The 21,390-nt window shown below is 41.4% G+C and overlaps 1 protein-coding gene across 3 annotated transcripts in view; it reads right to left on the bottom strand.

Moving 5' to 3' along the window:
* Nucleotides 1-21,390, bottom strand: part of adgb (androglobin) — a 386,047-nt gene that overhangs the window by 250,219 nt on the left and 114,438 nt on the right. For all 3 annotated transcript variants that reach the window (XR_015758508.1, XM_087991569.1, XM_087991570.1), the window contains exon 2: nt 9,169-9,337. Coding sequence is in view for 2 of the 3 variants with exons in the window: in XM_087991569.1 (XP_087847695.1) it covers nt 9,169-9,337 (169 nt within the window). In the remaining variant the exon portion in view is untranslated. The remainder of the gene's footprint in view (nt 1-9,168; nt 9,338-21,390) is intronic.

Here is a 21,390-nt window from a genome sequence, read left to right as displayed (position 1 = left end):
TTGGGTGCAATTCCTGCAGATGTTCTTAGATGGGACACTAATGGTGTCCCTCACCTCAAACATCATGCAGGAGGAACATTTCTCTCCTTGCACTGCGGTCCCTACTAGTCCCCTTATCATAGAAAGTAAAAACAGAAGAGAAGCTTACCTGATGTGTCGCTGGTGTTTATGGTTAGAGAAGATGGATGGGTGGGAGGCCCTACAAGGGTAAGGTCTTGGTTTAGAAAACACCCACTTATATAGCTGAGTGGAAAAAAGTACCTCCTTTCCCAGAAACCTCTGCTATCTGATGTCAGATGTAAAGAATTAAATTAGTGACTCACCTTTCCCGATAGGCCCCTGGTCCAAGCTCCCGTTCTTCCTGAAAACAGAAATAGAGGATTCCGACGCTCAAGATAAGGTTTTAAAGATTTAGATTAGTGACTCACCTTTCCCTGCGGACCCTGGTCCAAGCTCCCGCTCCTCCTGCTGCTGAAAACAGAAATGATCCCATGTGATCCATTCTTACTAACCAGAAGTTTATCAAAGGCCTTGCTAAAGTCCATTCTAACTAACCCAAATGCATATAGATTATGTCTCTCAGAATCCCCTCCAATGACTTATCCACTACTGCCGGTCTGCAGTTCCCTGGCTTTTCCATGCAGCCTTTATTAAATTAGGGTACAACAGAAGCCACCCTCCAGTCTTCTGGCACCTGATCAGTGGTCATGCTAATACAAATATTTCCACTAGGTGCCCTGCAATTTCTTCCCTAACTTCCCACAATATCCTGGGATACATTTTTGATCGGGTCCGAGGTATTTATCTACCTTAATGCATTTTAAGATCACCAGCACCTCCTCTTTTGTAATGTGGAATCTTTTTCAAGACATCAGTATTTACTTCCAAGTTCTCTAGCTCCCATTTCTTTCTCCATGTTGAATACTGATGCAAAATACTCATTTCGGATCTCATCCAGCTTGTGTGGTTCCATGCACAGACATACATTCTTACCAATAATGCAATGGACAGATGCACCTGCAGCAGGCAGATTGTTAAGGATCAGGTCAAGAATGTTATTTCCTCAGTTTTGAAGCAGAGTCACTGGACTTAAAATATTAACTCTGCTCGCTCTCCACAGTTGCTGCCACTTGTGCTGAGTTTCTCCAGCAATTTCTATTTTTGATTCACATTTTTCCTTCTTATTGGTTCCCTCAGTCTTGCAACTATGTCCTACAGGTCCTGACTACTTGATCAGTAGTGCTTCTGCCAAGCCACTCAATGGTGGACATTGAAATACCCCACCCAGAATACATTCTGTAATCTTGCCATCCTCAGCGCACCCTTCAAGTGTTATTCAACATGGAGGAGAACAAATTCATCAGATGAGGGAGAACGGTTCATAGTAATCAACGGGAACTTTTTTCACCCTGTTTAACCGGATACTATTAGACTTCATGGGATTTGAAGTCCATGTTGAGGACTCCAAGAACAACTCCCTCTCGACTGTATACCACTGTGCCACCAGCTCTTCTGTGCCTGTCTTGCCATGGGACAGGTCATATCCAAGTATGGTCATGATGATGTCTGCAACAATGTCTGTTGAGTATGATTCCATGAGTACGACTATGTCAGGCTGTTGCTTGACTAGTCTGTGAAACAGCTGTCCCATTTTTGGCAGTAGCCCCCAGATGTTAGTAAGGAGGATTTTGCAGGGTCAACAGAGCTGCTTCTGCCATTGTCTTTTCCAGTACTGAGGTTGATGCTAGATGGTCTCTCTGGTTTCATTTATTTTTTTGAAACTCTATCAAGATTTATGCAACCGAGTGGCATTTCAGAGGGTAGTTGAGAATCAACCATATTGCTGTGGATATGAAATCACGTGTAGACCAGAAAAAGTGAGGATGGTAGATTTCCTTCCATAAATGGGCTTTTCCCAACAATTGGCAGTGGTTTCATAGTCATCATTAGGCACTTAATTCCAGATATTTATGGAATTCAAATTCCACCATCTGACATGACTGGATTTGAATCCGGATCCCTAGAACATTGGCTGAATTTCTGGATTAATAGGATCAAAATTAATGTTTCAGGTGCAGTGACCCTTCCTCAGAACTGATAGGTAGCTCGGATAATGTCAGTTTATATACAAAAGATAGGGTGGGGGAGGGGAAAGTTAACAATTGATAGGAATAGAGCTCAAAGAGAGAAAACAGTTGGACAGACAAAGGAATCAATAACGATTTGGCTGTGAGGGCGAATTTCTGGATTAATAGTCCAGCAATATTCCCTGAGGCCATTGTCTCCCACAGAAGAGATTGATCAAGTCAGATTTGGTACCTAGTTTCATAAATCACTCAACCAGATTTTCAGACTGAGAGGAGGCAGGAGGAAAGGGGGCAAGGTTATGTAAACGTCTCTATAATTGGAAAGAAATGGATGATTCAACTGTATTGGTGGGTTCAGAAAGTGGAAGTGATCTCAATGTAGCTTATTCGTTGCGAGTAAATTTAATAATGCTTTTGAAATGAGGAACCTTTTGATCCTCTACCTTTCTAACAGAAATACATATTCTAAACATAGTAAAATGAAAATCACAAGCGGGTTTAGAATTTCATTTTTCATACCTGAAAACAGCATGTGATTTTGTGAAACCAAAAGAACTACAGATGCTCTAAATCAGAAACAGAAACAAAGGTTGCTGGAAAAGCTCAACAGGCCTGGCAGCATCTGTGAAGCAAAATCAAAATTAATGTTTCAGGTGCAGTGACCCTTCCTCAGAACTGATAGGTAGCTCGGATAATGTCAGTTTATATACAAAAGATAGGGTGGGGGAGGGGAAAGTTAACAATTGATAGGAATAGAGCTCAAAGAGAGAAAACAGTTGGACAGACAAAGGAATCAATAACGATTTGGCTGTGAGGGTGACTAGCTGTTAATGGAGACTGTTAGTAGCTAACAATAGGCATCATATTATGGCAGACTGCGTGATAACAAGGCCTGGTGTGTGTGTCAATGTGACATTGGTCACTGAATTTCTCTCCCAGCCTCACCCAATCCAATCTATCTCCCTCCAAACTGACTGCACTTTGTGTGCTTAAATTCAACTCTGACTTTGCTATTAAGCCTGCGGATAAAGGTGATGCTGTTGTAGTCTGGCATATTTACCTCTAGCTCTCAGATACCCCCTCCTATCTTCCTTTGGACCATGACCCCACCATGGCACACCAGGCCACTGCATCAATGACAGTCACTGACCTCATTCCATCTGGCAATCTCCTCCCGACTGCCTCCAAGCTGATAGTCCCCTAGCCCCACACAGATCACTTCTACCTCCTTATGAAAAATCCACAAACAGGACTGCCCAGGCAGACCATTGTTTCAGCTGTTCCTGCCCCACAGAACTCTTCTCTTTATCCCTTGACTCAATCTTTTCTCCCCTGGTCCACTGCCTGCCCATATACATTCGTGATTCCTCTGACACTTTATGCCAGTTTTGAAATTTCCAGTTTGCAGGCTCCAACTGCCTTCTCTTTATCATGGACATGCAATCCCTCCGGACTCAATATCGAGTTCAATAATTTTAGGGCTTGAACTCCTTCATGTCTTAGCCCCCTACCACACACACACCAGACCTTGCTATCACATAGTCTGCCATTACACACTACCTATTGTTTGCCACTAACAGTCTCCATTAACAGTTATTCATCCTCCCAGCCAGATTGTTATCGACTCCTTTGTCTGTCCAAATGTTTTTCTCTCACTTTGGCTCTAACCCTACCAATCGTTTACTCCTTATCTCCCCACCCAACTTGTCTTCTGCACATAAACCAACATTTTCCTAGCTACCATCAGTTCTCAGATGGACCACTGGACCCAAAACATTAATTTTAATTTCTCTTCACAGATGCTGCCGGACCTGCTGAGCTTTTCCAGCAACCTCTGTTTCTGTATGTGATTTTTTGGTATTGTAGTTGTCTCTTTTTCGGAAGACACTGACTCGTCCTCATCACAGTTAAATGTTGTATCCTTTCTGAATTAACTATTTTCTGAGGTTTTAATGAATCACAATAATGCTGCGTATGTACTGACTTTGATAAAATGACATCTTGAAACGTGATTTTTGATAGTCGCCATGCAACAAAACCATTCTCGAGATAACCTAATCCATTGGCAAAATTATGGCCTTGGGGTTTAATTGCTAAACTAATGCAGAGACCCGGGTTCAAATTCCAACACCTGCCATGGTGGCAAAATTCAATTAAAAGTTCTGAAATTGAAAGTCTGATGGTGACTGTGAAACTCCTGTCAATTGTAGAGAAAACTCAGCTGGTTCACTGGTGTCCTTATGTGAAGGCCTGACCTACAAGTGAATCTAGACTTACGCAATGTGGTTGACTCTTAATTAAGGATGGCCAAAACATACTAGCCTAGCAGTCATGCTCACATCCCATGACTAATGTTCTTGAAATTAAAATGATCTTTCGCAAATCTTCAAAGACATGGACTCAGATTGTTGCAACTGACAGGTAGCTCAAGTTCAGAAATTTCCAACCTTGCTGTTCCCATCTGAGTGGAAAGGTTCACAAAAATGGTGCAATTTTTGCTTTGGGAGAAAGTGAGAGCACTTGCAGGATACAGTTGGGCCAGCCATACTTGAAAGCAGAACAGGGGCAGTTACATTAGTGATCAAGAATTTGTATGGCCTGACTAAAAGACTGCCTCAGTACTCTGGTACTTCTTCCCAGTTGTTTGGTTGCATTTTAAGCACTCTAACACTTACTGCTCCAGTTCTCCCACATATTTCTCATGCAAATTCAGTGTCAATTCATGCATCCCAATGACGCCCACATGCTGCGAATTCACAGGGTCTTCCATGTTAATTCGCCAGAACCAATGAACCTTACAGTAAAAATGGTAAGTGTGAAACTGTTGAGAAAACAAGAACATTCATTCATAATCTTCAGAAAAAAATTATGTTCTTATGATGCTATAAAAGTGTCCATCAAACAAACCATTAAGATAGCAATAACAAAAGTTGTAGCCACCTCACACCACCTAATATTTTGTAAACAGTCATTGACAACAGAAATCACAGAAACATAACTTATTTGAATCACATAAAGATGTCAATCAAACAAAGTCAAGTGCTCTCTGTAGTTGTGGAAACAGGTCTCTGATAGAGTTATTCCTTTTAGAAATCATGCGTGCATCCTTAATCAGTGAATGGGTAAAATGGCAAAAATGGGAATGGGACTATAAATCCCATGCCCACTTTAGCTGACCCCCAGCCCCACATCCTACCTGTATTGTCACAGTCAGAGGCATGAAAATCTGGGTCAATAATTGACTTTAATTTTGCAAATTTTAGAAACGATATCACTTGTAATTTATAGATTTTCATCTCCATATCTGCTTCAATGAATTTGTTCTATAGTTTTAATCTCTAGCATGTTGTCATATACTTGGGGGAGGCAGTGGCATAGTCATAATTTCACTGGTCTATTAATCCACAAAATTTTAGGGACAAGACTTCAGATCTTGTCATAGCAGGCAGTGAATCTGACCAGCAATGCCCACATTACATGAACAAATAAAAGAAAATGTCTTCTGTTTGGGCAAGAGAATGTTGGTATCATATATATAAAATTTAATGAAGTTATTTATTATGATCATAATTAATTCCTTGACCTAAACTAATTTCATTTAAAAGAGCACAAAGTAACAAAATTTTGAATCCGTACTCAGAAAGATTTTCTTTAACAAATACATTATTTAAATAACTATTCTCAGATGTGACTTTCACAAATAACATTTATTGTCCCTCCTTTTAACAGATGATCATAAGCCGCCTTCTTCAACTGCTTCACTTTGTGTGGTAAAGTTACTCAAAAAAATGATACGCTCAGTGCAGTCAGGGAAAGAAGTTCAGCATTTTGACACAGTAACAATGAAACTATGGAGATATGCAATCAAGTCAGAATGATATTTCATTTGGCCTTCATACTGTTCCGATGCACAAATCTTTGTCCAGTTTGAGAGGTGAAATTGATGAAGCCTAAATGAGTTACTGCCTCAACTGAACATGCCTCTACCACATTTTCAGGCAATGCATTCCATACCCTAACTACTTACTGAGTGAAAAAGTTTTTTGTATATTATTTGCATCATTGGTAATGGTTCCAGCCCTCAAATGTTCATGGAGATAGTCTGCTAATTCCCTGGAGGGTGGATAGAGTGGCCAAATGGTAGCCATGGTGGTCGGAATGGAGGCAGGATTGAGTAAGTGGCACTTGATTTGAACACACTACTGTCTGTTATTGTGCAGTCACTTTACTAAATGAATTAAAGTAGAAATGATTCGAGAAGAAAGGCAGAGGGATGGCACCAGGCATAGAGCTAACACACACCTTGAGGAAGTAAGGGTGACAAAGAAGGGCCTCCTTTCAGAGGATAGCAGGAGAAGGTGACCGTCCCACCCAAGCTTGTCTGGCGAGAGGTTGATGAGATCATTAGCAGACAAATGTGGTGAGGAGGGACTTGGGTCAGAGCAGAAAAAGATCAATTTCCTTTACTTTTCTAGTGAAGTGAATGCTATGTCTGACTCTTAAGCCAGGCCCCTAGGAACTCAATCACTGTAGGCACACCATATGCGGAGCTCAAGGATGGAAGTTGCTCCTGAACATGGAGGAACTTGTGCTCAGGTTAACTACTGCTCCTCCAAACATCGACTTCTCCATCTCCTGATGCTGCCTGGCTTGCTGTGTTCTTCCAACCTCCTGCCAGTCTACCGTTAAGACTCAGAGCCAATGCAATATTTAGAATATGTCAGAGCTGATATGTCAATTAGCCAATAGCATTGGTAATAGGGACGAGGGGTGCCTTATCTCTTATCTTTGGAAGAAAAGGTAATGGTGCTGATGGGGAAGAAGTGTCACATTTGATATTTGCATGGATTAGGGAGCTATGGAAATTTCCAGCCCCTCACCCTGCTCCTGCCAAGATGGGAATTCTGGACGGAAAAATTGGATAGATTTTGCAGTCTTAAAAGTAGGCAGATTGAGAGCACTTCATCCTATCTGGCAGCATATTAAAACTGCATTTAGGAGTTTCATGCTAGTTTTTGTTTCTTTGTGTCCCAGAGGTTCTGAAATGAAGTTGAATGGACAGATCCTGGCAGCACCAAGGCAACCACCAGAAGCAGAGACACCTGAGCAAGAGCTGTCATATTTTACAAGGGGACCCGTCCTAAAGTCTACACCATGCTATGGAGAGTTCAGCAGGCCTCTATGATGTCTGAGATGTGTAGGAGTGTGCTGTAGGGTACCACCTGACTTGTCCAAGCAGGGGAACTCTGGTCTTGGGTCTTGGAAAGGACTGGGTAGCCATTTCTTCAACTGATAACCCTAGTCTCATACAAATTATTCAGTGTTTTCTTTTAGGGTGGGAGGGCTTCAGCTATGGCAGCCTGGATTGACAGAGGATGATGAGCCGGTGGCACTCGGCATGAAAATTAATGTACACAGGCAAGAAATTCTTTTGTGCAGTCGCAGATCAATTGACCAATGAGAAAATTTTACTGGCACTCAGTGGGTGCATTACTGAACTAAGTAGAAGCAATCACTGATGCCCTGACCCTGAGGATATCTTGCAGAAGTGAAACTCACTGCCCTATGTGCCTGTGAGACCTGTGCTTGGAATTGCAGATTGTACCCAACTTTTGCCAAGTAGGGCTTGAGTGACCTGGGAGATGCAGTAGTGCTCACCTCTATGCAATCCCTTTCACTCACAGAATTGTGTTTTGCTTCTTAAAGATGCGAACACCACCTCGCAATGGTAGGAAGAACATTTCCAAAAAATCAACAACCATGAACCTGGTTGATTCACAGTGCCAGCTGATATTGTCCAGGCTATATCCAACTCCCTTTGGTAAGAAGTCATTGGGGTCATGCAACAAGCAATCGATCAATGAAAAACAACAAAGTCTTGGCTCTAATGGTACAGTCTTCAAAGATGATAGACATTTGCTCACATCAGGACTTCATGCACTCATCTTACAGATTTGAAAGGATAAAGATCTTCCTCACATCAACTTCAGGAATGCAACAATTATAATTACCTTTACGAAGGGAAATAAATCATTGTGTGGTAACCATCAAGGTATTTAACTCTTGTCAATCACAAAGAAAACCTTAACACACAATCTCCTCAACACAAACATCCTGCGGCACAGGAAGTCATCCCAGAGACACAATATGGCTTTCAACCCACCAGAGAAGCCTCCAACACAGTCTTTCTTGACAGACAAGAAGACTGATAACAATAACAGGAACTCTTGACTACCTTCAATGACCCGACCAAAGTATTTGATTCAGTGATTAAGTATTTCACTCACATGAGGTTCCGTGGATTGCGTTCCAAAAGTCCAAGAAACTTCATCTCAATTCTGCAATTGCTAAATAATAAAAACACTGCAACTGTCTTGATTGGGAGCTCTAAAACAATACCTTCAAAATCTACACAGGGGTCAAACAAAGCTATGTGAAAACCCCTTATCATTTACAATCTATCTGACAGTGGCTATTTACCTCAAAGATCAACTGCCCTTTGGTGACAGTATTAATTCAACTCTCAAATGGTTAATATTTCAGAGGAAGACAAAGAAAATGCTCCAATAGCATTCTGAAGCTCCCCTATAAGCCTGACAACATTGATAATGACTGGGTGGAGCTTGTTACCAATCATTCAAAATAGCAAAAACTTATCCATCAATTTGCAAGATGCTTTGAGTCATGTCTTGATGATGAGGGACAGCAGTGGCAGAGTAAGAATGAAAAGGGAGAAAATCCTGCACTCCAGATCCCATCACCATTGACACCAAATGCCCAAAGATCACTGGGTTGAAAATCAGTTTGCTCGAGCACATGAAGATCCATGGCTGAAGATCTACCTTGAGTAGGCTTCAGTCTTGAATCAAGGAAAAGCCTGCAGCAATAAATGGGTTGACTATTAGAAGTTTCAAAATGGACATGTTCAATTGCTGACATGCCAAAATCACCTATATCTAAGGATAACTAATGACCTGTATCTGGGTATACAACACTTGTAATAAGAGTCAGATGTTAAAAGATCAGTAAAAGATCATGAATTTTTTTTAACAAAACATACTGGTGTAATTGATTAACTGACCAGACTTGGACTTTTTACAGCTTTGTCCTTTTCTTTAATTGGTTTGGCTAAGTCCCATTTCTCAGCATTCACATCCGCTTCATTCCACTCCGGCCAGAGTGGATATCGACTTTTTCTGGATTCAGTAATTCCTCCTGTACCTCCACAGCTCAGAACAAATGAAGTAGTACTGAAGAAAAAGAAGAGATGACCACAGGTCAAGATGGATGACGTTAAACTCACCACTTCACAAGTACTTCCGGAAAGTCAACCTCAATAAATACAGTCAGTTATTAAGAAGAGGAACAAATGCTGCCGACATAAACATTCATGAAATAAAGGACTACTTGGGTTCTTAAAGAACACTGTATGAATTTTAATAGTCAATTTTTTTATGCTTGTTGTAAGATAAAGTGTTATAAATGTAAAACTGTTGACAGTTCAAACAAGGTTTTGAGAAGGTAATTTGTGAGTCCTTCTCCTTATTTCTTTCTGCAATTTAAATCAGTTGCAGTAGAGATACCTGCCCAGATAAACACAAGTGCCAAAATCTCACAGGTTGTTGAAACCATTAATTGAGACATGATAAGGCATTCTAAGTCTTTGAGCCATTAAATGTACCATTAGTTCAGTGATGACAAGGTTGCCTTGGACTGAATCCTCTATATTATTTCTGGTGTACTACGCTTCCCTTCCTAGCTGGAAAATGGCATATTAACACCCCTTTTTAAGAAGAGAGGGAGGCAGAAGACAGGAAAGTAGAGGCTGGTTAGCCTGACCTTGGTCTTTGGTACGATTTTAGAGTATATTATTAAGGATTAGATGGCGATACTTGGAAGTGCAATGGTAAAATAGGGCTGAGTCAGCATAGCTTAATCAAGGTGACGTCATGCCTGACAAATGTTAAAATCCTTTGAGGAGGTAGTGAGCAAGTCAGACAAATGAGAGCCAGTGGATGTGATCTATTTAGATTTCCAGAAGGCCTATGACAAGGGGCCACACAGGAAGCTGCTGTATAAGAGCCTTGGTGCTAAGAGTAAGGTACTGGCATAGATACAGGATTGGCTGATTGGCAGAAAGTAGACAGTGGGCATAAAGGGGTCTTTTTCAGAATGGGAGCCGGTGATGGGTGAAGTTCTGCTAGGATCCAAGTTGGGATCACAACTATTCAAATTATACATTAATGATCTGGATGAAGGAACTGAGGACATTGTTGCTAAGTTTGCAAAATACAGAAAGATAGATGGAAGGCAGGTAATAGAAGTTGAGGGGCTGCAGAAGGTTGTGGACAGGCTGAGAGAAAGGGCAAAGAAGTGGCAGATGGAATACAATGTGTGAAAGTGTGAGGTAATGCTCTTTGGTCAACAGAATAAAGGCATAGGCTATTTTCTAAACACAAGAAAGCTTTGGAAATCTGAAGCACAAAGGGACTTTGGAGTCCTTGCTCATGTTTCTCTTAAGATTAACAATAAGGTTCAATTGGCAATTAGGAAGGCACATGCAATTTTAGCATTCAAAATGGCTAGAATACAAGAGCAGAAATATACTACTGAGGCTGTATAAGGCTCTGGTCAGATCCTATTTCAGTATTGTGAGCATTTTTAGACCCTGTATCTGAGGAAGGATGCACTGGCTTTGGAAGGGTCTGAATGAGGTTTACAAGAATTATCCTGGGGATGAAGACCTTGCCATATGAGGAGTGGTTAAGGACTCTTGGTCTGTACTTAATGGAGTTTAGAATGATGGGAGGGGATCGGAATAAAACTTGAGAATATTGAGAGGCCTGGATAAAGTGGAAACAAAGATGTTTCCACCAGTAGGAGGGACTAGGAACTGAGGGCACAGCCTCAGAGTGAAGAGATGACCTTTAAGAACTGAGATAAGGAGGAATTTCTTCAGTCAAAAGGTAGGACTCATTGCCACAGAGGGTTGTGGAGTTCAAGAGTTTGGATGTACTTAAGACAGAAATAGACAGATTCTTAATTGGTAAGAGGATCAAGGGTTGCAGGGAGAAGGGAGGAGATTGGGATTGAGAAACATATCGATCATGATCGAACAGCAGAGCAGACTCCTTGGGTCGAATGGCCTAATTCTGGTCCTATCTTTTATGGTCTAAGTTACAAATGTCTTCAAAACATTATGAAACAAAGGAGAGTAGATTGTTCCTGAGTGGGTTTATTCATAACAGTATCAGATTGAGTCCCATCTTCAAACTGGGACTCTTAGGAGATTCCAATCTGATGGCACTCAGGGATACTGTGACAGGTGAACAAGAAGGATAAACCTTTCCACCAATCCTCAGTCAACTTCCTTGGTGTGAGCCTCTGCTCCTTATCTATTAGTAGCTGCAACCATCTTGTGTTTACTTTCAGGTGGATGGAAAAGATCCTGTAGAACCATTTCGAGGAAGCGAGAAACTCTTTCTGCAAACATCATAAAGCAGATCACCGGGCATTATCACACTGCTGTTTTTGGAAGCTTGCTAAGCATTAATTAACATTCTAACAGTGAATACATATCAAAAGAACTTCATTTTAGAACATGTTGGGACATCCTGAGATTGTGCAAGACACAATATACTTGCAATCTTTGATTCAAATGTTCACAATCCTACAGACAGCCAGCCAGGATTCCTCTGGCTCTTTGATTCTGACCTCTTGCTCATCTTACCCCACCATGGCGAGTGTGCTTTCTGCCAAATAGGCCCTAAATTAGAAAATCCCCTTATGTCTCTTCCTCTCCACCGATAAGATGCACCTTGAAGCCAACTCTTTGGCTGAGGTTTTAGTCACTCTTGCTCAGGTTGTATGGAACTCAATGTCAATTTTAACCTGGTTTTGCTTCTGTGAAGTGCCATGAGATGTTTTATAACATTAAAGCAGTTACATAAATGTAAGGTGTTGCTGAAATAGATGAGCTGTTGATCAAAAGGAATAATTAAAAACTTGACAGTTAAAATTTATCAGGGTTTCCAACTCTTATGCATATATGATCCATGTGCATTGACCTCCGACTGAGATTAAAATGATCCTTTTAGGTATTTGATCCTTAAGTTATATTAATTTCTTGAAGAACATAAATACCTTACACCACTTAAAACTCCAATTGTGTTATCCTCTCTGCATAGCTCAAAATATCATGAGCAAAATTCTCACAGTAATTCAGTCTGCAGTTGTACAGCTACACAAACAGCAATAATTTGATGAATCAGGTACAAGTCACCACAGAAACTGGTGACACTGCCCCATTGATACTTGGGGCAGTTGACAAGCTGTCATGTAAAGGGAACAAAACAGCTTAAAATAATCACTCATTTTCTGCATAAATATAAGAGTTAATTGTAATTATCTACTCATGCACATACCAATTAATACAATCACCTCTACCCACATACATCCTCCCAACCATCTGCATTCCCTCAGATACTGTACTCATTACACAAATTTGTGGTTGTATTTCATGCCATGTATCACAAACTCAAAGTGCCTTGCACCATCTAGGTTATTTTTCTTGATAGAACTAGGACTTGCTCTTTATTTTCATTAAAACCAGTTACCAAATGGGAGAACACCAAACTTGAAATATTTTACACTTGTTAAATATCTCTTGCTGTGATCTATCATACTTGTACAGTGGCAAAGTGCCTCAAGGAAATTCATTTCCTTGACCTGAGGCTGGTAAATGTGAAAAAGATGCTGGAAATGCACTCATATTTTGATTCACAATAACCCGAGATGGATCTGTGGCACAAGCTCTGCATAGGAGGTTATTCCTGACCTCACTTCTGACTGGTTTGATACTATCACTTTCTTCCTCTGCTTACGAAACTATTACTGATAATAATTAGTAAGGTAAACAGTCTTTCTCATTTAATGTTTTCAGGTTCTGTAATTATACTTCTGAATATCAGAAATGGACACAGTTATTATATGTTTTTAAATATGCATTCATGGAATGCGGGCATCACTTACTGGCAGTATGTGTTGACCATTCTCGAGAAGGTGATGATGAGCTGCCACCTTGAACCATTACAGTACAATGGTGTAATTATTCCACAACTGCTTTTAGGGAGAGAGTTCCAGGATTTTGACCCAAGGACAGTTCGAGAACTATTGTATATTTCCAAGTGACACTGGTGAATGTCTTGAAAGGGAGTTTGCCGATTGTAGTGTTCCCATGTATCTGCTGCCCTTGGCCTTCTAGAATTTAGGGGTTGACTGTTAGAAGTTATTGTCTGAGGATCCTTGATGAATTTCTGCAATATGACTTATGGATGGGACACACTGCTGCTGCTGTGTGTCAATGCTGCACATTTGTGGATGTCTATCAAGTGGTCTTCTTTGTATTATTTTAAGCTTCTTGAGTATTGCTGGAAGTGCACTCATACAAGCAAGAGCAGAAAGTTCCATCACATTTCTGACTTGTGATTGTAGACAGGCTTTGGGAGCCAGGAGGCAAGTCATCCTCTACAAGATTCCTAGTTCCTGACCTACTCTTATACTATTTATATAGCTTGTCCAGTTTAGTTTCTGATCAAAGCAAACCCCTTGGACATTGACGGTGGGAGATTCAACAATGGTAGTGTTGTTGAATGTCAAGAGGCAATGATTATATTCTCGCCATTTGGAGATAGCCATTGTCTGAGAATTGTGTGGAATGAATGTTATTGGCCACTGTCAGCCCACAAACTGGATATTATACAATTCTTGTTGCATTTGAACATACAGTCTGAGGAATGTTAAACACTGTGTAATCATCAGTGAACATCCCCATTTCTGACTTCATGTTGAAGAGGAGGTCACTGAAAGCAGCTAAGTCGGTTGGGCCAAGGACAGTGACCTGAAGAACACTTGTAGTGATGCCTAGGAACCGAGATGATTGACTTCCAATGACCACAACCATTTTCCTTAGTCCCGCATTGACTCCAACCAACTTGTCCCCCTAATTCCCATTAACTTCAGTTTTACTAGGGCTTCTTGGTGCCATATTCAGTTAAATGTGGCCTTGATGTTGAGGGCGCTCACTCTCACCTCACTTCTGAAATTCATGTCCACGTTTGAACCAAGGAGGAAGTGAGGACTGCAAATGCTGGAGATCAGAATCGAGAGTATGGTGCTGGAAAAGCACAACAGACCAGCAGCATCTGAGGAGCAGGAGACTCAACATTGTCTAGAATAGCCTTTATTGTCACATAGACAAGGAGGTATCATTGTTTGTAGTATATTTGAATTTTCAAAAAGTGTTTAATAAGATTTTGTGCTACGTATAAAGATGTATGGCATTATGGGTAAAGTATTAGCATGGATAGAGGATTGGTTGACTAACAAGAAGCAAAGAGTGGGGATAAATGAGTGCTATTCTGGCTGGCAATCAGTAAATAGTGGTGTGCCTCAGGGATCAGGGTAGGGATCACAATTATTCAGAATTTACAAACACAATTTGGAGTTGGGGACAATGTGTCATTTGTCAAAGTTTACAGATGACACTGGTAGCAAAGCAAAATGCGCAGAGGATGGTGAAACTTTGCAGAGGAACTTAGACACTTTAAGTGAATGGGCAAAGGTCTGGCAGATGGAATACAATGTTAATAAATGTGAAGACATCCACTTTAGTAAGAATAACAGTAAAAAGGACTGTTACTTCAATGTGCAGAGCAACATGGGTGTCCTTGGGCATGAATTACAGAAGATTGGTCTGCAGGTACAACAGGTAATTTGGAAAGCAAATGGAATTTTGTCCTTCATTGCTAAAGGGATTGAGTTTAAAAGCAGGGAAGTTATGTTGTAGCTGTATAGGGTGCCGGTGAGACCACACCTGGAGTCCTGCGTGCAGTTTTGATCTCATTACTTGGGAAAGGATGTACTGGCACTAGAGGGGTTAGAGAGGAGGTTCATTAGGTTGATTCCGGAGTTAAGAAGCTTGGCTTTTGAGGAGAAACTGAGTTGACTGGCATTATATTCATTGTAATTTAGAAGAATGAGGACGGATCTTAGAGAAATATATAAAATTATGAGGGGAATAGATAACATAGACGTAGAGAGAATGTTTCCACTGGCAAGTGAAACTAGGACAAGAAGGCATAGCCTCAAAATTAGGGGGAGCAGATTTAGGACTGAATTGACAAGGAACTTCTTCACCCAGAGGGTTGTGAATCTATGGAATTCCCTGCTCAGTGAAGTAATTGATGCTACTTCAGTAAATGTTTTTAAGACTAAGATAGATTTCTTTTGAACAATAAAGGAATTAAGGATTATGGTGAGAGGACAGATAAATGGAGCTGAGGCCACAAAAAAGATCAGCCATGATCTTATTGAATGGCGGAGAAGGCCTACTCCTGCTCCTAGTTCTTATGTATACCAGCCATGACTCTGAAATCAAGCTGACAGTCCAGTGTGGTGTAGAAGGAATGCATCACTGTGGTGCTGCCTTTCAGATGTGTCTTTAAGCTAAAGCTCCAATTGCACACTCAAGCACATGTAAAAGATTCTATGGCATTATTTTGAAGAATAGCAGTTACTCCAGGTGTCCTGGCCAATATTTATTTCTCAATCAACATTACAAAAATAGATTACATGATCACTATTGTTTGCTGTGCACAATTTGGCTGCAATGTTTTCTAAATTACAACAATCACTACACTTTAAAGTATTTCATTGACTATAAAGCATTTTAGGACTTCCAATGGTCAAGAAAGTGACCACATAACTGCAAGTCCTCCTTTATCTTTTTCACACAAGAGATCATTGCACACAATTCTGACTCATGGAAGAAGATATGTTCTTTACAAAGATTGAGAATTAATTAGATAGAAAACAGAAGGATAAATAGGGCATCTCTGTGCTGCCAGGCTGTGACGAGCAGGCACTATATGGATCATTACCTGGACCTCAGTTATTTACAATCGATATTAATAACTTAGATGGTGAGACTGTATGCAACATATCAAGGTTTGCTGATGATATAAAGTTTATTGGCTCAGTATGCAGTGTGGAGAAGTCAAAGCGGCTATAGCAGCATATAGAAAGATTGGGTGAGTGGGCAAGAATATGGCAGATGGGAAATCATGTACCATAGGGTGAAGTTATCCACTTTGTATGGAAACTACAAAAGGAGAATTTTTTTGAATGGTGAAGTACTAGGAAATGTTTGTACTCCAAGGGACTTGGCTGTGCTCCTTGAGCTGGGGGTATCTGCCATTCTCTGCTCCTGAGCTACACAAATTATTAGTGAAAATGAGTGCAAATAGAACTAGAGATAACCTGGTGATGGGGTTGATCATTGGCTCAGATGTGTTGGGGAATGTGATAAGTCATCTTCCCAAGGATCTGTACTGAGTGCCTCAGCTCTTCACTGTATACATCAATGATTTGGTTGAAGGAATAAAGAGTTGCATATCAGAATTTACAAGTTACACCTTTGGAATCACAGCATTACAAAAGGGACATGAATCTGAGAAAGACAAACTGAATTATTTCCTTCATGGGAAGAGACTATGGACTATAAAGGTGATCTAATTAAGGATTTTAAAAACATTGTTAATTAGCAGAGTAATGCAGAAATAGAAGGCAATATCAAAACCAGAGCTTGGTCATATTTAAAGACAGAAATGTTAGTGGAAATATGCAACTCGCTCCCTCAAAAGACTGTGGGTGCCTAAAATATTTGAGACTAAGAAACTGAATGCAATGACCCTTCTTCTATGTCTATCTACTTGAAACATGTTACCTGAGGAATATTTCTTGCCTGCAATATCCAAGGAGTAGCACTCAAAGGATGTTTCACCCTTTTCACAACATTCATGGTACATGATATTTTAGAAGACCGTTGTGTTCACCATAAGCTAAACCTCAGCTTAGTGGGATTGCGGGTAGCAGAAATCTCCTATTTCCGCCCCTAGGATAGTAAGAAATCAGGGCACTGAGGTGGGGGTGCTAATTAATACCTTCTGAAATTTATACTGCTATGTTAACCTAGGCTCTGCAAAAGACTGTGGAAGAGAATCAGGACAGACAAGAGAGCACCCATGGTAAATCACACATAGAATGTGAAACAAAGGGCTGGAGTACATAAAACACTGAAAGTTATGCCAAGGGGAATTTAGATTTCATATGTACTCCGTAAATGATTTCTTACTGGAGAATACCATAGAAAAGGAGGAGAAAGTGAGGTCTGCAGACGCTGGAGATCAAAGCTGAAACTTTATTGCTGGAACAGCATAGCAGGTCAGGCAGCATCTAGGGAACAGAAGATTCGACGTTTCGGGCACATGCCCTTCCTCAGGAATGAGCAGAGAGTGTTCAGCAGGAGAAGATAAAAGGTAGGGAGGAGGGACTTGGAGGAGGGGCGTTGGAAATGTGATAGGTGGAAAGAGGTCAAGGTGAGGGTGATAGGTCGGAGTAGGGTGGAGGCGGAGAGGTCAAGAAGAAGACTGCAGGTCAGGAAGGCAGTGCCGGGCTGGAGGGATTCGGCTGAGACAAGGTGGGGGGAGGGGGGATGAAGAAACTGGTGAAGTCCAAGTTCATCCCCTGTGGTTGGAGGGTTCCCAGTCGGAAGATAAGACGCTCCTCCTCCGACCGTCGCGTTGTTGTGGTTTGGCGGTGGATGAGTCCAATGACCTGCATATCCTCGGTGGAGTGGGAGGGGGAGTTGAAATGCTGTGCTACAGGGTGATTGGGTTGGTTCGTCCGGGTGGCCCAGAGGTGCTCTCTGAATCGCTCCGCAAGTAGGCGGCCTGTCTCCCCAATATAGAGGAGGCCACACCGGCTGCAGCGGATGCAGTAGATAATGTGGGTGGAGGTGCAGGTGAATCTGTGGCGGATATGGAAGTTTCCTTTGGGGCCTTGGAGAGAAGTGAGGGGGGAGGTGTGGGCGCAAGTGTTGCACCTCCTGCGGTTGCAAGGGAAGGTGCCGGGAGTGGAGGTTGGGTTGGTGGGGGGTATGGATCTGACAAGGGAGTCGCGGAGGGAGTGGTCTCTACGGAAAGCTGATAGAGGAGGGGAGGGAAATATATCCTTGGTGGTGGGGTCCGTTTGGAGGTGGCGGAAGTGACGGCAGATGATGCGCTGTACATGGAGATTGGTGGGGTGGTAGGTGAGGACCAGTGGGGTTCTGTCTTGGTGGAGGTTGGAGGGGCGGGGCTCAAGGGCGGAGGAGCGGGAAGTGGAGGAGATGCGGTGGAGGGCATCGTCGATCACGTCGGGGGGGAAATTGCGGTCCTTGAAGAAGGAGGCCGTCTGTGTTGTGCGTATTTTGAACTGGTCCTCCTGGGAGCAGATGCGGCGGAGACGAAGGAATTGGGAGAATGGGATGGCGTTTTTACAGGGGGCGGGGTGGGAGGAGGTGTAGTCCAGGTAGCTGTGGGCTAGAATACCATAGAAACCCGTGCTTTTCTAAAGAAAATCCATACAATCCCCATACAAAATATAAGTTCTTCTACCATAAATTCATTTTGGCATTCCTCACAAAAACATGATTAAGTCAATTTCTGTTATTTATCTGAACACTGTGCTTTGAAGACCTGTGCTTTGAAGAACGATTTTGACACCATTAAAGAAATGTATCATGCCATGGAAACTAGTTCAGTTATTTTCAGTATTCCCTTGACACAAATAAAGACGGCAGCGGATGTTCTTCCAGTTGACTGAAAATGAAGCAATTATCTACTGACCTATTAAAACTTTCTACATTAAGACAAGATGAATAAAAAAATTAAGAATTTATTATTTTTATAAGATATCATTTCTGAATTATTGTCAGGAAACGCACAGTCCATCTGTGCAACCTGATAATGTCAAGCTGAACCATATTTGATTTACTGCCATTTCCTTATCTGGTGTAGACTGTTTTAGTCATTGCACACCATCTCAACTACTTTTTAAAAAATGTTTTCTTTCATAAATATTCCAACTCCCATTATTTATATGCAGAACATGTTGGGTTGAGGGACTTTATAGATAATGTTGGGTCCTGGGTATGTGTTATTCTTTGCAATCATCGCGTATCCTTCTGGCAGAGGAAGGTAACAGGGATTGCGAGAGTGGGGGAAGTACAAAAAGCAGGAAGGAGGGAAGTAAGCTGGAAGCAATGGAAATAGGAAGGATGGAAGAAAGTGGGGAGGAAGGAGAAGGGGAAGAATGGACAGGGAGAGGGGTAGAAAAAAAGACAGAAGAGGAGAAAAGGGTTAGGGAATGGCAAGGCTGGGGATGAGTAGGGGAACAGCAGAGGAAAGGTGAAGAAGGAAAGGGGAAAAACAGGGAAAACGAGGCAGGAAGCAGAACAGAAGCGAGGGGACCAGTGTAGAAGCTGGGGAGGCAGAATGGGAGGGAGATTGAAATGATTTTTTTGGACCTCCACTACTTCGAGCATTTCATTATTTAGACATTACCTTGTTCTATTCCTCTCACTTCCAAAATAGAAAGTTTCTCATGTGTCTATATTCGAAATCTATTTGCCATAGTTTTGCCCATCTAATAATGTGACTCTTTGTACCAATGTTATGCCTTCAATCACTGCCTATGTTTCTCTCTTTTTGTCATTTGCAGATTTTAATATATGGCTTCCTAACTAATCTAAACAAGTTCTGAACAAATATGTTAAGAAATATCTTTATAAAAAGGTTCATTAGCATGACTAGGAGACCGTAAAGACTGCAGATGCCATTGTGACTACTGTTTACAAACCCTTGCAGCCTCTCTGTGAACATCCAAAGATTTTCAAAGGTAGAGTTACCCCATCTTATTTACAGGAACCAGTAATTTCACCACAACAGATGCTAAGCCTTTAATTCCCTGGTTTTGTTTTGTCAGCTTCTTTAAATATTGGAGTGATATATACAATTTTCCTATTTAAACAAACAGTTCCCAAATAAAGAGAATTATGGAACATTACAGGATTCTGGGTAATCCAAGATGGAGGACAGAAAAAAGTTGTGGCTGTAAGAGTTGCTCCCTTTTTGAGGTATTTTAGGTGTTGGAGGTGATTTCCTTGAATTCCAGGAGCAGCAATTACTGTTTTATGAGCAGTTGCATTGTTTTGGAACTTTGAGGGAAAAAAGATCACAACAACGGCACTTTAAAAAGCTGGCATAGGGCTTTTGCCCGAAACGTCGATTTTGCCTGTCCTCGGATGCTGCCTGAATTGCTGTGCTCTTCCAGCACCACTGATCCAGAATCTGGTTTCCAGCATCTGCAGTCATTGTTTTTACCTCATAGAAATAAAGGCAGAGACCAAATGGTCAGCGAAAGAAACTGACACTGCTGTCTGACACATCAGTGAATCTGCACAGTTACTGCCATTGCTGTTTGAATTCAAGTATCTCTGAATATCAGAGTGCATCTTGGAAAAATGAACAAACAGAGAAATTCACAGCTGTTCTTGGAGGAACCTGTGTGGGAGAGCCGAACGCACGGGAGAAGCTAAGTATATAGTTTTTAAGAGTAACCTTCCTGGAAATCTACAATAGTGAGTTGAGTGTGTTCTTTTTTGGTTATATGTTTTATTGAGATCTGCATCCTGGTTAAATTTTAAAATATAAATCATAGGTACTAAGTTAGCCTGGGAGCAGTGTTTTTTTTAGAGCAATAAGGTGCTAGTTTCTGGGTCTGTAGATTATTAAGGAGTAAAGAGATGCCTTTTGCAGAATGAGGTGCTCTTCCTGTTGCATGTGGGAGATTAGGGAGAGTTTCCATGTTACTGATGATTATGACTGCAGGAAGTGTCTTTGCTTGCGAAAGCTATCATATTGCACGGATTGATTGGAGCAGCAGTTAGAGGCAATTAGGAATTTGTAGGAGCCAGGGGATGTGATGGATGGCAGTTATAGAACCTACATAATAGAACATTACAACACAGTACAGGCCCTTTGGCCCTCAACATTGCACTGAACTGTGAAACCAACCTGAAGCCACATCTAATCTACACTATTCCATTTTCATCCATATATTTATCCAATGACAATTTAAATGCCCTTAAAGTTGTCGAGTCTATTACTGTTGCAGGCAGGGCATTCCACAACCCAGCTACTCTCTGAGTAAACAAAGTACCACTGGCATCTGTCCTATATCTATCACCCCTCAATTTAAAGCTATGTCCCCATATGCTCGCCATCACTATCCGAGGAAAAAGGCTCCCACTTTTCACCCTATCCAATCCTCTGATTATCTTATATGTCTCAATTAAGTCACCTCTCAACCTTCTTCTCTCTCATGAAAACAGCCTTAAATCCGTCAGCCTTTCCTCAGGCAA

The sequence above is a fragment of the Chiloscyllium plagiosum genome, unplaced genomic scaffold (genome assembly GCF_037043375.1).
Source record: "Chiloscyllium plagiosum isolate Xiang-an unplaced genomic scaffold, Cpla_swu_hap1 HiC_scaffold_10, whole genome shotgun sequence".
Lineage (NCBI taxonomy): Eukaryota > Metazoa > Chordata > Chondrichthyes > Orectolobiformes > Hemiscylliidae > Chiloscyllium > Chiloscyllium plagiosum.
This window is presented reverse-complemented; position numbering and strand designations above follow the sequence as displayed.